The 15742-nt window shown below is 42.0% G+C and overlaps 1 protein-coding gene across 2 annotated transcripts in view; it reads left to right on the forward strand.

The window, feature by feature from the left end:
• Positions 1–10838, forward strand: part of pemt (phosphatidylethanolamine N-methyltransferase) — a 93047-nt gene extending 82209 nt beyond the window's left edge. For both annotated transcript variants that reach the window (XM_052490754.1, XM_035751073.2), the window contains 2 exons: positions 5924–5998; positions 10325–10838. In XM_052490754.1, the coding sequence (XP_052346714.1) occupies positions 5924–5998; positions 10325–10379 (130 nt within the window). In that variant the 3' untranslated portion in view covers positions 10380–10838. The remainder of the gene's footprint in view (positions 1–5923; positions 5999–10324) is intronic.
• Positions 10839–15742: the final 4904 nt, after the last annotated feature.

The raw sequence follows: 15742 nt of genomic DNA on the forward strand, positions 1-15742 counted from the left end.
TTCTGTCGATATAGGACTCGTTTTACACATATTTTGGCCCATTCCTCCATGCAGATCACCTCTAGAGCAGTGATGTTTTGGGGCTGTTGCTGGGCAACATGGACTTTCAACTCCCTCCAAAGATTTTTTATGGGGTTGAGATCTGGAGACTGGCTAGGCCACTCCAGGACCTTGAAATGCTTCTTACGAAGCCACTCCTTCGTTGCCCAGGCGGTGTGTTTGGGATCATTGTCATGCTGAAAGACCCAGCCACGTTTCATCTTCAATGCCCTTGCTGATGGAAGGAGGTTTTCACTCAAAATCTCACGATACATGGCCCCATTCATTCTTTCCTTTACAAGGATCAGTCGTCCTGGTCCCTTTGCAGAAAAACAGCCCCAAAACATGATGTTTCCACCCCCATGCTTCACAGTAGGTATGGTGTTCTTTGGATGCAACTCAGCATTCTTTGTCCTCCAAACACGACGAGTTGAGTTTTTACCAAAAATATATATTTTGGTTTCATCTGATCATAGGACATTCTCCCCATCTTCTTCTGGATCATCCAAATGCTCTCTAGCAAACTTCAGACGGGCCTGGACATGTACTGGCTTAAGCGGGGGGACACGTCTGGCACTGCAGGATTTGAGTCCCTGACGGCGTAGTGTGTTACTGGTGGTAGGCTTTGTTACTTTGGTCCCAGCTCTCTGCAGGTCATTCACTAGGTACCCCCGTGTGGTTCTGGGATTTTTGCTCACCGTTCTTGTGATCATTTTGACCCCACGGGGTGAGATCTTGCGTGGAGCCCCAGATCGAGGGAGATTATCAGTGGTCTTGTATGTCTTCCATTTCCTAATAATTGCTCCCACAGTTGATTTCTTCAAACCAAGCTGCTTACCTTTTGCAGATTCAGTCTTCCCAGCCTGGTGCAGGTCTACAATTTTGTTTCTGGTGTGCTTTGACAGCTCTTTGGTCTTGGCCATAGTGGAGTTTGGAGTGTGGCTGTTTGAGGTTGTGGACAGGTGTCTTTTATACTGATAACAAGTTCAAACAGGTGCCATTAATACAGGTAACGAGTGGAGGACAGAGGAGCCTCTTAAAGAAGTTGTTACAGGTCTGTGAGAACCAGAAATCTTGCTTGTTTGTAGGTGACCAAATACTTATTCTCCACCATAATTTGCAAATAAATTCATTAAAAATCCTACAATGTGATTTTATGGATTTTTTTTCTCAGTGTCTGTCATAGTTGAAGTGTACCTATGATGAAAATTACAGGCCTCTCTCATATTTTTAAGTGGGAGAACACAATTGGTGGCTGACTAAATACTTTTTTGCCCGACTGTACATATATACATACACACACACACACACACACTGGTCACTTTAATAATGAAATCATTAAACTTTTTTTTGTTTGAATAGAGCCCCACAGTGTCATAATACCCATAAAACCTAGCAGTCAAACAGGGAAATGGTTTCAATCATTTTTCCACTGTTCATTTTTCCCATGGGGAATTTTAGAAACACTTAATATAAGGCTTACCCTGGCAATGTTTTGATAAGCGTGTAAATCTCTCTCGGACAAGGTGACGTCTATCAATATATTCGTCACTATTTACTCTCAGATCAGAAAATGATCATTAGCATCAAAGTAGACATCATGCAAGACTACAAATCCCTGCAAGCATCTGCACATCATCTCTTGCTGACACCTTTGCTAACAGGTGTTAAGTTAAAACTTGTACAAGACAGTTCACAGAATTGTCAATTTAATTCAATTTAGCCAATTTATTAATTTCAAAATTTAGCTAACATTAGTTAATCTAGAGATTCTCACCTGTGCCTCGATTTTGCAGTCTCGTCCAGATCATAATGGCATTTGTAGTTCTTTATGATAGCCACATTAGCAGCTAATTAGCATTTCATGTTTGGGGGGTAAATACAGGTGAATATATTGATAAGTCACCTTTTCCTAGAGAGAGTTTTCACGGTTATCAAAACCTCACACAAACGTAAGCCTACATGAAACACAACCCTTATTTGAAGTGTTTCTAAAATCCCATATGGGATAAATGAATGGTGGGAAAACAATTGGAACCATTTCCTTGTTTGACTACTAGGTTTTATGGGTATTATGACTCATACTTTGGTAATCTATGCACCCCAGATCTATATGTGTTTTAGCCAACTTTGACCATAACTGACGGTATGGTATGACAACAATAGGCATGTTTTCTAAAGATTTTATACAGATCTTAGAGCACCAAACTCTCTATAAAATAGACCAAAGTCACATAAGGCTATAGTCCAAACGTAGTACACCATAGGGAATGTCATCTGACATGTAGCCACAGTCTGTAGTAGAGGCCCGACAAACAGCTCATACTAATATGCAGGCCATGTTGTGTGGCATTTAGTCACGTCCAGACTGGGTGAGTCTGACACATGCTGACACATGCTGCTGTCAGTGAAACGCTCTAGTTACAGTACTTTACATGTCTGGCTCTGCACGGGCCAATTCACGGATCATATAACGTAGGACAGTGTGGGATGTAGGGCAATGGGGATGTCAAAATATAGCTAGTGACCCATATTATCGAGTGGGTTTTGTCAGCTGCATAGAATAGATATTTATTTGATCTGTATAATGAATGTGGCTCACTTCAGGATCTGGTGCTGAATAAGGTATTTATTTATTATATGTTTACACCAGATGGTAACAGAAAAGTCCAACAACAAGTCCTTGTTTGCACTTTCCTTGACGAGGTAGTTTCTCGAGCCAATGCTAACTAGCATTAGCGCGATGACTGGGAGTCAATGGGTATCCACTAGCGTGGATACCCATAGACTAGCGTGCAGATACCCATACACTTCTAGTCATTGCGCTAACGCTAGTTAGCGTTGACTTGCGAAACTGCCTTCATACTGGACACAGAGACGTGCTAATGGTATCGACTAGTTCATCTGACACTGGGGAAGTAGGTAAAGGGCCTTGTTGAAAAAAGTATCCCTTTAACTTCACCTTTGTTCCAACTTTTCGCTGTGTTTGATACCCACTGCAAAATAATGAGTACAGACTTTGCACAGAAGCATAAAACTTGATAAATGGTGACAGCTGTTTTGGTTAGGCTGGATTACTCAAGGTGACGCTTTGTCTTACAATTAACATTCAGTTGTCTCTGAATGAAATTCAATGGAAAAGGGCACTTTGACCAGCAATGCCCATGTTTCGTTTACCCCCCAGCAGACCTTCAGCCAGGTCAAGAGAAGTTCGGCAGCAAGTGTGTGTGTGTGTGCGTGCGCGTGTGCGTGCGCCTTCCATTTAGTTCCCAAAAAGCCTTCCATATCTCATCCCTCACTGTAAATGCTACTGCTGCTCAATATGTGTGTGATTAGTGCCTAATTGAGTCCACATGAAGCGTGGCCAGACTCCATCTGAAAGCAGAGTGGTCATTTGCTCCCTTAGTAATCGCTGGTGCAGAATAGAAATAGTCTTCAGTTGTTCCCCTTACATAGAGGATATGTAAGCCCTAGTAACTCTCTCGCTCTCCTTCTCTTGTTGTCCAGCTCGGTACAACTTCTTTCAGCTTTGTCCATATCCTCTATAATTACTATAATTGCCGATAACACAGGCGCCTGAAATTGACATCCGATGACAAAACACATGGCTTGAATCCAGCCTGATCATCTCCTGTTGTTTGTCATCCCAATGATCCCACAACATCATTCATTCACACACCCCCTTTAAAAACACTGTATATAATCAACTAGTATCATGAAAGTATCATCTACATCAGTGGTGGGGAACCTTTTTTCTATCAAGGGCCATTTGGATATTTATAAATTCATTCAGCGGCCATATTAAAATGTGCTATTCTGCTTTATTCAGGTTTTAATGTGACTTTAATCACTGACATTGGTTTTATAGTTTAAATATGACTTTTATGACATTTCTTGTGTCCTTGAGTGTTTAGAAAAGTGCAAATCCTATTTAAATAAATATTAGTATTGTAAATAATGTTGTTGTTATTATGATTACTTGTTCAAGCTCACCTCTAATGCGATGGCTGAAACTGCTTATCTTTGAGGCGTTTGATGTCAGCTGGCAGAGAAGACGACGCTACTCGCAGCTGGTTTTCCAGGTTTGCGTCAGTTAGTCTTGAGCAGAATCGAGTCTTTGCAAGAGTCAGTTTGGTCGTCCCGAACACAGATGCAAATTTAAGTGCATGTCTCCTCAGACCAGGAAAATGCTCAGCGCTAACATAAATTTTGTAGAGCTCAAGGAGAGGGAGGTTGTTGTACCTGGCTTTGAGCTCGTCATTGCTTTGCAGCTCAATGACTTCGTGCCGTAGGCCATCCGGCACATCCGCTGGTTCGACGTTAAACGGGGTTGCAAATATGTTCAACTCCAGTTGTTTACTTTTCAAATCCTTAAATCGCTCACAAAATGCCTTTGTGAGCTTTCCACACTCACCGGCATATTCCGACATAATCTCTTGTCCTTGCAGAGTAGGAAAATGAACTGTGTTATCCCTTTCTAGTTGGACTTGCCACAGCTTTAATTTTGCTTCGAAAAATGTCACATTTGACAGCAGATCGCTGAGAAGCTGGTTCGGCCCTTGAATCTTGACGTTCAAGTCATGTCCACCATGAAGGCCAAATCACACATCCACTTGTCATCACTCAGTTCCACTACAGGTTTCCCCTTCATCTTTCAGTCCGTAAAACCGCACGGGTATGTTTCCACGGCTCAACCATCGCACCTCACAGTGGTAAATCAGATCACCATACTCCGATTCAAGATCACCCAATAGCTCCTTAAACTGGCGGTTGTTCAGCCCTTTGCTTTTGATAAAATGAATGGTCGACACTACAGTTGCCATTACATTGGTCGGCTTTAGGGACTGTACACACAGACTTTCTGATGTATGATGCAGTTGCATACACTTGGATCAAGATTGAGACGACTCGTGTCTTTTTTCACTAATGAGGTTAACCCCTTTTTCGAGCCAACCATGGCTGGCACTCCATCTGTAGTAAGGCCACATCATTTTTCAAACCGTAGCTCAAATTTGCTCAAGCCAAGTCTCTCAAACAAGTCCGCACCTCTGGTGGTGCCATGCATGGCTTCCAATTCCTCCCCTGTGTCAAATTCAGCGGTAATCCCACGCACAAAAATTGCAACGTGGGTGGTTTTTGTTGTCAGTCGTTTCGTCATATGCCAAAGAAATGTCTTGCGGAGTCCTTCAATGTTTTTTCATTCCAAATGAGGCTTCAGTTTCTTTGCGATAAGCTCGCTCAACACAAAACTTGCTTGCATAACATTTTCCTCATCCAAATGAGGTTTCGTAAAGGCGGCTTGGTGGGAACCCACACCCCACTGAAGAGCAATGACTTTATCCACTTTATCCACTCGATATCCACACTTTATCCACACTTCTTACAACTCATTCGGTTTAGCATGTTTCGAGCTGCAATGACACTCCAAATTCGCCTTTTTCACTACTGCAAGTGCATCCCCACAAACTAGGCATACAGGTTTGCCTTTCACTTCGACAAAAAAATATACATTTGTCTTGGAAAGCGTGACACTCCGCATCTACTTTTCTTTACTGTCGTCATTTTTATGATCTACAGGTGCTCGATGATGACCAGCTGTCTGGTACCGCCAAAGCTTTGGGGGAGGTGTGTGGGTGGATTTTTTTTCAATATTTTTTTTTTTGGTGGAAAAACAGATTTTTTTATTAAATTATTTTTTATTTATGAATTGGCTCGGGGGCCTGATCAAACAGTCTCGTAGGCCGTAAACGGCCCGGAGGCCTGACGTTCCCCACCCCTGACCTACATAATCAGATTGTATCATTTGCCAGTGGAATAACATATTTACTTTATGAATAAATGTACATATTGAGAACATATTATAATGCTCCTCTCCCTCTTCCAGGAATGCCAGTCCGGTGGGGTTGGTGCTGACAGCAGTGGTAGCCATATCATACCAAGTGGCCATCATCTTTGAGGGGTAAGCATCTCTCTTGTTTTCTGTCTGTTCACTGTGGCTATCTTATCACACTCTTCTGTCTCAGCGGTGAACAGGGTTCGTAGCCTTGAGAGGCGCTGAACAAGCTGGCTGCGTCAATGCAGACACTATCAGATCACATCCAGTTAAATGGACTGACAAGTACAGGGCAGGAGGTAGCCTAGGTAAGAGTGTCGGGCCATTAACCGAAAGGTCTCTGGTTCAAATTCCCGAGCTGACTAGTTGAAAAATCTGTCAATGTGCCCTTGGGCAAGGCACTTAACCCTAATTGCTCCTGTATGTCGCTCTGGATAACAGCGTATGCTAAATCAGCTATTCTCAAGTGGTGAGTCACAACCCACATTTTTTTAATGGGTCGCCGGTATCTTGAGTTACAAATGATTATAAAAAAATCAGGTGAAAAAATACTCCAGTCTGAACGTTAACAACGTAAACCAGGTAGAAAGTGAGTAGAAATTATAATGAACTTACATTTTTTTATACTTTAATATCTGAAAAATGTTTATTCAATCACAGCATTTTCAATATAGAGCTATTAGCAGCACTATTTTGGTTGATTTTATGGTCTCAAGCCAGTGAGTTTAACATTAATCATCAAAAATATGAGCAAAATTGTATTATTGACAATGAAAGAGGTGGGGATGTTGTTCTCTTGTCATATAATTGCTACATTTACTATCAATATAGCATAAACAAAAATGTTCCATGTATTTTGCCAATTTGTTTTTGCGATTCAAATATTGGGTCTCGAATGAAACAAACTGGTTCAATTTGGGTCCCGAGGCAAAACCAGTTGAGAACCACTGTGCTAAATGACTAAAATTGACATAAATAAAGTTACATGTTGATCTCCTTGATTGGCCTTGTTAAGTTTGGTTGTTTCTTAGCATGTGTTGCATCAGATCAATGTGATTTTAATCATGATGATGTGGGATGACTTATACAACTAAGTTGAATTTGAAAAAAAGCCCAATAGGCTGATCACAATCCAGCCTCCCTATGGGTTTTTCCCTCGGTTTTTACAATGACAGAAGTTTAACTTTACAGTCACAGTTTAGTTCCGAGTGACAGAAGTGTTTCTATAACAGTTTTTACTGTTAGCAGACCAACATCTGTCTCAATGCTGAGTCACATCAAGCCCATACAAATCCACACTCCCTCGTGCTGCACACATGAAAGGTTGAGTGAGGATAAAGAGAAACGTTTTGTCTTCCTGTCCCTGATCAAACTCCCCGCAAGCGTTCTTAAACATTATATTATTGAGGGATGGAGTGAGCAGACAGGTTCAGAATCTGTAGGTAATATGCGATGAGACATTAAAAAAAAAACATTTCAAAATATTTATTTTTATTCTCCAAAGTGGTGGATGGGTAATTTTTATATATATATACACACACTACCGTTCAAAAGTTTGGGCTTACTTAGAAAGCAATTTTTTTTTGTCCATTAAAATTGCATCAAGTTGATAAAAAGTACTGTGTAGACATTGTTAATGTTGTAATTGACTATTGTAGCAGGAAACGGAAGATTTTTTTATATATTTTTTTACTTTTTAAAAAACATTATTTTTTTTAAACTTTGGAGTATCTACAAAGGCATACAGAGGCCCATTATCAGCAACCATCACTCCTGTGTTCCAATGGCACGTTGTGTTAGCTAATCCAAGTTTATCATTTTAGAAGGCTAATTGATCATTAGAAAACTCTTTTGCAGTTATGTTAGTACAGCTGAAAACTGTAGTACTGATTAAAGAAGCAATAAAACTGGCCTTCTTTAGACTAGTTGAGTATCTGGAGCGTCAGCATTTGTGGATTCGATTACAGGCTCAAAATGGCCAGAAACAAAGAACTTTCTTCTGAAAAATGAAGGCTATTCCATGCGAGAAATTGCCAAGAAACTGAAGATTTCGTACAATGCTGTGTACTACTCCCTTCACAGAACAGAGCAAACGGGCTCTAACCAGAATAGAAAGAGGATGGGCTACGCGCTTCAGCACTTGGCGGTCCCGTTCTGTGAGCTTGTGTGGCCTACATCTTCGCGGCTGAGCCGTTGTTGCTCCTAGATGTTTCCACTTCCCAATAACAGCACTTACAGGGCAGCTCTAGCAAGGCAGAAATTTGACAAACTGATTTGTTGAAAAGGTGGCATCCTATGACGGTGCCTCATCGAAAGTCACTGAGCTCTTCAGTAAGGCCATTCTACAGCCAATGTTTTGTCTATGGTGATTGCATGGCTGTGTATTCGATTTCATTCATACACCTGTCAGCAACGGTTGTGGCTGAAATAGCCCAATCCACTCATTTGAATGGGGGTCCACATACATACACTGTATTTATGTGCTTTCGGGAAAGTATTCAAACCCCTTGACCCTTTCCACATTTTGTTACGTTACAGCCTTATTATAAAATGGATTCATTAATTTTTTTCCCACATCAATCTACACACAATACCCTAATGACAAAACGAAAATATCACGTTAATATCACAAGTATTCAGACCGTTTACTCAGTACTTTGGCAGCGATTACAGCCTTGAGTCTTCTTGGGTATGACGCCACAAGCTTGGATAGAGAGTGTCAGAGATGGAGGAATGTTCCAGAAGGCACCTGCCTAAATAAGGTCCAACAGTTTATAGAGCATGTCAGCACTCTGGGACAGGATTGTGTCAAGGCACAGATCTGGGGAAGGGCAACCATCTCTGCAGTACTGCACCATTCTGGCCTTTTCTGGTAGAGTGGCCAGACGGAAGCGACTCCTCAGTAAAAGGCACATGACAGCCGACTAGAAGTTTGCAACAACCCTAAGCAAACAGCAAAGACGATGCAGGAATGGCTTTGGGACAAGTCTCTGATCCGGCAGGGGTCCCGAGTGGTTAAACGGTCTAAGGCACTGCATCTCAGTGCTAGAGGCATCACTACTACTATATCACAACCGGCCGTGATCGGGAATCCCATAGGGCGGCGCACAATTGACCCAGTGTCGTCAGGGTTAGGGAAGGGTTTGGCTGGAGTAGGCCATCATTTTAAATAAGAATTTGTTCTTAACTGAATTGCCTAGTTAAATAAAGGCTAAATAAAAAGAAGACTGATGTGGAGGTCCTGGGGTTCCGTGGAACATTTCTGTATGTTTTATTTCAGCTCATGAAACATGGGACCAACACTTTATATGTTGCGTTTATATTTTAGTTTAGTACAGTACCAGTCAAAAGTTTGGACACACCTACTCATTCAAGAGTTTTTCTTTTATTTTGACTATTTTCTACATTGTGGAATAATAGTGAAGACATCAAAACTATGAAATAACACATGTTGTAACCAAAAAAGTGTTAATCAAAATATATTTTATATTCTTCAAAGCAGCCACCCTTTGCCTAGATGACTGCTTTGCACACTCTTGGCATTCTCTCAACCAGCTTCACCTGGAATGCTTTTCCAACATCCTTGAAGGAGTTCCCACATATGCTGCACACTTGTTGGCTGCTTTTCCTTCACTCTGCTGTCCAACTCATCCCAAACCATCTCAATTGGGTTGAGTTTGGGGGATTGTGTAGGTCAGGTCATCTGATTTCAGCACTCCATCATTCTCCTTCTTGATCAAATAGCCCTTATTCTGCCTGGATGTGTGTTGGGTCATTGTCCTGTTGAAAGACAAATGATAGTTCCACTAAGCACAGACTAGATGGGATGGCGTATCTGCAGAATGCTGTGGTAGCCATGCTGGTTAAGTGTGCCTTGAATTCTAAATAAATCACAGACAGTGTCACCAGCAATGCACCTTCACACCTCCTCCTCCATGCTTCACGGTGGGAACCACACATGCAGAGATCATCCGTTCACCTACTCTGCGTCTCACAAAAACACAGCGGTTGGAGCCAAAGGACAGATTTCCACCTTTCTAATGTCCATTGCTCGTGTTTCTTGACGCAAGCAAATCTCTTCTTCTTATTGGTCCTTTAGCAGTGGTTCCTTTTCAGGAATTTGACCATGAAAGCCTTATTCACACAGTCTCCTCTGAACAGTTGATGTTGAGATGTCTGTTATTTGAATTCTGTTCAATTGCATCCAAAATAAATAAATGGTTATGAGGCTGGTAACTCTAATGAACTTATCCTCTGCAGTCAAATTTCTGTATAGGACGTGGCCTTAGAAGGAGGCTCAATGGTGCAGAAAATTGTACATCAATGGATAACATGCAGGAGGAGGGACACCTTTTACAGACACACACGGGGCTCCAGGCACGGGTTGGTACGGTGGAGGAACAGTAATACTCTTCTCCTGTTTATGTGGGGTTTTTTCTCTGGTTTTTACAGACCTTTCACCGAGGATATCTATCGACAGAGAGCACAGTGCTGCAAGCACAAATAAAGAGGAAGGATGAACTGTGTTTGTCCGAGGATCATACCTACAGATCAGAGACTACCAGACTGACTACCAGGCCACACACCATGTCAGCCTGCTACACAGAGCGCGAGAGGTGGGCTAGAGAGAGAGAGAGAAGGGATGGAGGGTGTTTTTGTATTCTGGCAAAGATCAAGTATACAGTCTTCCTCCTGGCCCAATTCCAAGATATTCTACTTCTCTTTATAAAAACTTTGATCCCTGCTTGCAGTATTTTAATAGCAAGTCTTAACAATGCAAGGGCTGGATCAATCGTTTTCAGCTTTTAAATTGAATGCTCTGTAGTTTTCATATTTCACACTATTTAGTCATGTAGTTTTTATCTCAAAAGCCAATGACAATCATTCCATAATATATTCTGCATGGCTATGTTTGCAGAGTCCCGTGTATCTTAATGAAACTGTAAATACAGATCTGATCCCATAACTACCTGAACTGTTGTTTCATTACCTGTCTGTCTGTCTTGTGTTCTGTGTTGTTGATTAACACACATCAACATTATAACTGAAGTATATGTTCTAAATAGCACCACATCCCCTATTAAGTGCAATACTTTTGACCAGAAACCTTTATTGTTTATACAGTGCCTTGCAAAAATACTCAACCCCCTTTGCGTTTTTTCTATTTTGTTGCATTACAACCTGTAATTGAAATGGATTTTTATTTGGATTTCATGTAATGGACATTCACAAAATAGTCCACATTGGTGAAGAGAAATGAAAAAAATTACTTGTTTAAAAAAATTCTAAAATATAAACAGGAAAGTGGTGCGTGCATATGTATTCACCCCCTTTGCTATGAAGCCCCTAGTTAAGATCTGGTGCAACCAATTACCTTCAGAAGTCACATAATTAGTTAAAAGAAGTCCATCTGTGTGCAATCTAAGTGTCACATGACCTCAATATATTTACACCTGTTCTGAATGGCTCCAGAGTCTGCAACATCACGAAGCGAGGGACACCACCATGCAAGCGGCACCATGAAGACCAAGGAGCTCTCCAAACAGGTCAGGGATAAAGTTGTGGAGAAGTACAGGTCAGAGTTGGGTTCTATAAATATATCAGAAACTTTGAACAACCCAAGGAGCACCATTTAAAATCCGTTATTTAAAAATAGAAAGAATATGGCACCACAACAAACCTGCCAAGAGAGGGCTGCCCACCAAAACTCACAGACCAGGCAAGGAGGGCATTAATCAGAGAGGCAAACAAAGACCAAAGATAACCCTGAAGGAGCTGCAAAGCTCCACAGTGGAGATTGGAGTATCTGTCCATAGGACCACTTTAAGCCATACACTCCACAGAGCTGGGCTTTACAGAAGAGTGGCCAGAAAAAAGCCATTGCTTAAAGAAAAAAATAAGCATACACGTTTTGTGTTCGTCAAAAGGCACGTGGGAGACTCCTCAAACATATGGAAGAAGGTACTCTGGTCAGATGAGACTAAATTTGAGCTTTTTTGCCATCAAGGAAAATGTCTGGCGCAAACCCAACACCTCTCATCACGTCGAGAACACCATCCCCACAGTGAAGCATGGTGGTGGCAGCATGTTGTGGGGATGTTTTTCATCTGCAGGGACTGGGAAACTGGTCAGAATTGAAGGAATGATGGATAGCGCTAAATACGTGGATATTTTTGTGGGAAACCTGTTTGTCTTCCAGTGATTTGAGACTGGGACGGAGGTTCACCTTCCAGCAGGACAATGACCCTAAGCATACTGCTAAAGCAACACTCGAGTAGTTGAAGTGGAAACATTTTAAATGTCTTGGAATGGCCTAGTCAAAGCCCAGACCTCAATCCAATTGAGAATCTGTGGTATTAAAGATTACTGTACACCAGCGGAACCCATCTAACTTGAAGGAGGTGGAGCAGTTTTGCCTTGAAGAATCAAAATAAATCCCAGTGGCTAGATGTGCCAAGCTTATAGAGACATACCCGAGAGGCTTGCAGCTGTAATTGCTGCAAAAGGTGTGGCTCTACAAAGTATTAACTTTGGGGGGGGTGAATAGTTATGCATGCTCAAGTGTTCTGTTTTTTTCTCTTATTTATTGTTTGTTTCACAATAAAAAATATTTTGCATCTTCAAAGTGGTAGGCATGATGTGTAAATCAACTGATACACCCCCCCACAAATTATTTTAATTCCAGGTTGTAAGGCACCAAAGTAGGAAAAATACCAAGGGGGGTGAATACTTTTGCAAGCCACTGTATTTAGCATAACTATCCTAGGATCAGATGAGAAGCACACTTACTCATTGAGGTTTTAGATGGACCTGTGTGACGCGGCCACTGATTAAAGGGTTGGGGAAAGCCATATCAATAGATCAATGTGAGGCTGTGGTCAGACAGACGCTTTTGCTTTTTTCTTCTCATGTTATGGATGCACAAACTTTTACTGTGGCCAATTCAGGCTCACTCTGGAAGAGAGAGTGAAAGATGGGGAGAGAGAGAAAGGGAGGAGAAAATGTACATGGACCATTTAAAGAGCAGTAAGTTCCCCTGCGGTGCAGCACTGTGTCCCCGAGGGGAGTTGACATTGCCATTGTATTCACTGAGTCGTTCTGAACTTCTGACGTGGGTGGGATATACGGACGGACTGGTGTGGTTTCAGTAACAATGACCGTAACAGCAGCTGCTCACTGATTTGCTCCAACACAGTTACGCCGCCAAAACAAGTATACCAGACCATTTATTACCCAGTCTGTTTACAATCAGACCAGGAAATCTGACCAATGAAGACTCTCACAGACGCTCTTAAGCACACTTGCCAGATTGATTGCTTGACTGATGCTATTATTTGAATAATAGTATGTAATTATTAAGTCTGCTTGTTATTTAGTTAACTGGATTATGATGGGACCAGGTAGTCACACACAGTCAGACTTGTTGCTATGCAAACCCTTAATAAACATTGATAGAACAGCAGCTCTGCCATGAGTCATTGTCTGGGGTTCTGTCTGGAAGGGATGGGTGGGTGCAGGGAAGGTATAACTAGACCCTAAAAACGACCAAACTTGGTATAACTACACACTAGAAACTACCAGATATATACTAGTATGCCTTCAGTCATTGTTTGGGGTTTTGACTGGTAGGGATGGGTGGTTGCAAGGAATGTTTAACTAGACCATTAAAGACGACCAAAAAAGGTATAAACACACACTAGAAACTACCAGATACATTGAACGTTCACTTCACCAATGGCCATAAGGTGTTTGAACATGTCTGGAAGAGGTGAATGCAGAGAAGATATATTAGAAACTAGTGGCATCTACTGAACATTACAAAACAGATTGTGTAACTTGTCTTGCACCATGGCTCTCCAACCTTTTACCTGTTCACTCCAACACTAATCTAGCACACCTGATTCTAATAATTAGCTGGTTGATCAGCTGAATCAGGTGTGTTACAACTGGGGTTGAAGTGAAAACGTATAAGAGGAGGGTAGCTGTCCAGGACAAGGGTTGGCGAGCCCTGTGACTTACAGAATTACATCTGCTTACAAAAAACTGTCTCAAACACCAGATCAACACACCTCCTGCATCCAGCAGCTGGCCAGTGTTAAGTGTAATGTGAACTCTGGACACCCCATGTTTTGCAGCTTGTGGGAACCCGTGTTTGTACAGGGCAACTTCCCAGTATGAGTGTTGTATTCCCATCACCGTCTGTGTAGCAATCCCCCAGCATGGCTGCAACTGCTGATGCACCAAGCTGTGTGTCCCCTGCCTGCCTCTGCTTCTCTCTGTCCCACACATCCAGAGTCCTTTGTAATCCGGCTGTTTGAAGTCCTCTGTTTGCTTTGTACATTTAGTGTTCCACATTATTCTCCTCCATTGCCTCTGGTCCTGTAACTGCATCCTTGTCTTCTCCTATCACACATCGTTATCTGACATTTAAAATGGCCCAATGTTTTTTTTTCGATGTGTGTTTTGTGGTCTCGCTCCCTGCGTTGTTTTTTTCTCACATTCACAGGGAAAGGGAATGTCATTTCTTCCTCTCGTTGGTAACGTGGAACGAGGGAGGTGAAGGATGGGTGGATACAGCAGTAGGAAATTGGACCCTGTCTTTCATGTCAGAGTCCTGTCTCCTTCCCTGGTTCCCTCCTACAGTGTTAGAGAGAGATCACCTCTCCTTCTCTCTGTGTCAATATTCTGTCTCGTCCCTTAAGCTCTGTAATAAAGGCCCTCTGTGTCCACCGCTACCTAACCGGTTATAAGTTGTTTTTTTTACTCCATTTTAATGTGTCATGTCTTGTCTGCATTCACTGTAATTTCTTAGAAATCCTTCGCCATGCTATCAGAAAGGGCTCTTTTTATTTAGCTCTGCTTGACTGTCTCTTCTGCAGCCTCTCTCGCACACAATGTCATATCTATACAGTCGATTGTTTGTTCTAGTCTATTGCGCGAAATAAACATGCATAATGCATCATGATTAAAAGGTTCAGTTTCTTCTGCTGTTTCTGTGGAGCCATTGGCACTGAGTGTGTTCCATTGCTATGTGCCTGTATTCCTTTAGAGACAAGGGCCGTAACTTTTGATTGCATATTGGGGGGTTGACATCCAAAAATATACCCCAATCACAACTGAAATACCTTTTTTTTTCTATATTACTATTACTGTGTTCTTAGGTGGCAGGTAGCCTAGTGGTTATAGCGTTCGGCCAGTAACCAAAAGGTTGCTAGATCGAATCCCAGATCTGACAAGGTAAAAATCTGTCGTCCTACACCTGAGCAAGGCAGTTAACCCACTGTTCACCAGGCGCTGAAGACGTGGATGTTGATTAAAGGCAGCCCCCCCCCCCCTTCAAATTGAAAAACCATAAAGGAAATAATTAGGATTTGTGTCATCCTAATCAAGGTGTAGGTTGCATCTGACATTCTGGTGTTCGTAAACCAGGCTGCATGGGATTTCTGGCAATGTCTGCTTTAGGTGTAATGCCACGAGCCACTTGTGGATTTGACAGCTCTAACCCAGTTCCAGCTCTATGCGGATGTTGGCTAAAGCGGATCTGATTGATTTGAGCCCTTTAATGTCAAAAACAATTGTTCTTTGTGTACCCTTCACCACGCTTCCCTCTCACTCTGGCCCCTACCATGACAACCAAATTAAATCCGAATGTAGGCAACATTTGCAATAGCACTTAATCAGCAAAGATGAGGAGTTGAACTGATAGTGCCTTATAATTGAAATTCTCACCTGACGATCTGTTCGTCCTCTCCCTGCCTCAGCATGGGTGACACTCTCTCCTTCTCACTACTGCCTGTCTTTGACCCCTGCCATAATAATGTGTCTGCTGTAGCTCAGTTGGTAGAGCATGGCGCTTGTAACGCCAGGGTA

This window comes from Oncorhynchus keta, chromosome 3 (assembly GCF_023373465.1).
Source record: "Oncorhynchus keta strain PuntledgeMale-10-30-2019 chromosome 3, Oket_V2, whole genome shotgun sequence".
In the NCBI taxonomy this organism is placed as follows: Eukaryota; Metazoa; Chordata; class Actinopteri; order Salmoniformes; family Salmonidae; genus Oncorhynchus; species Oncorhynchus keta.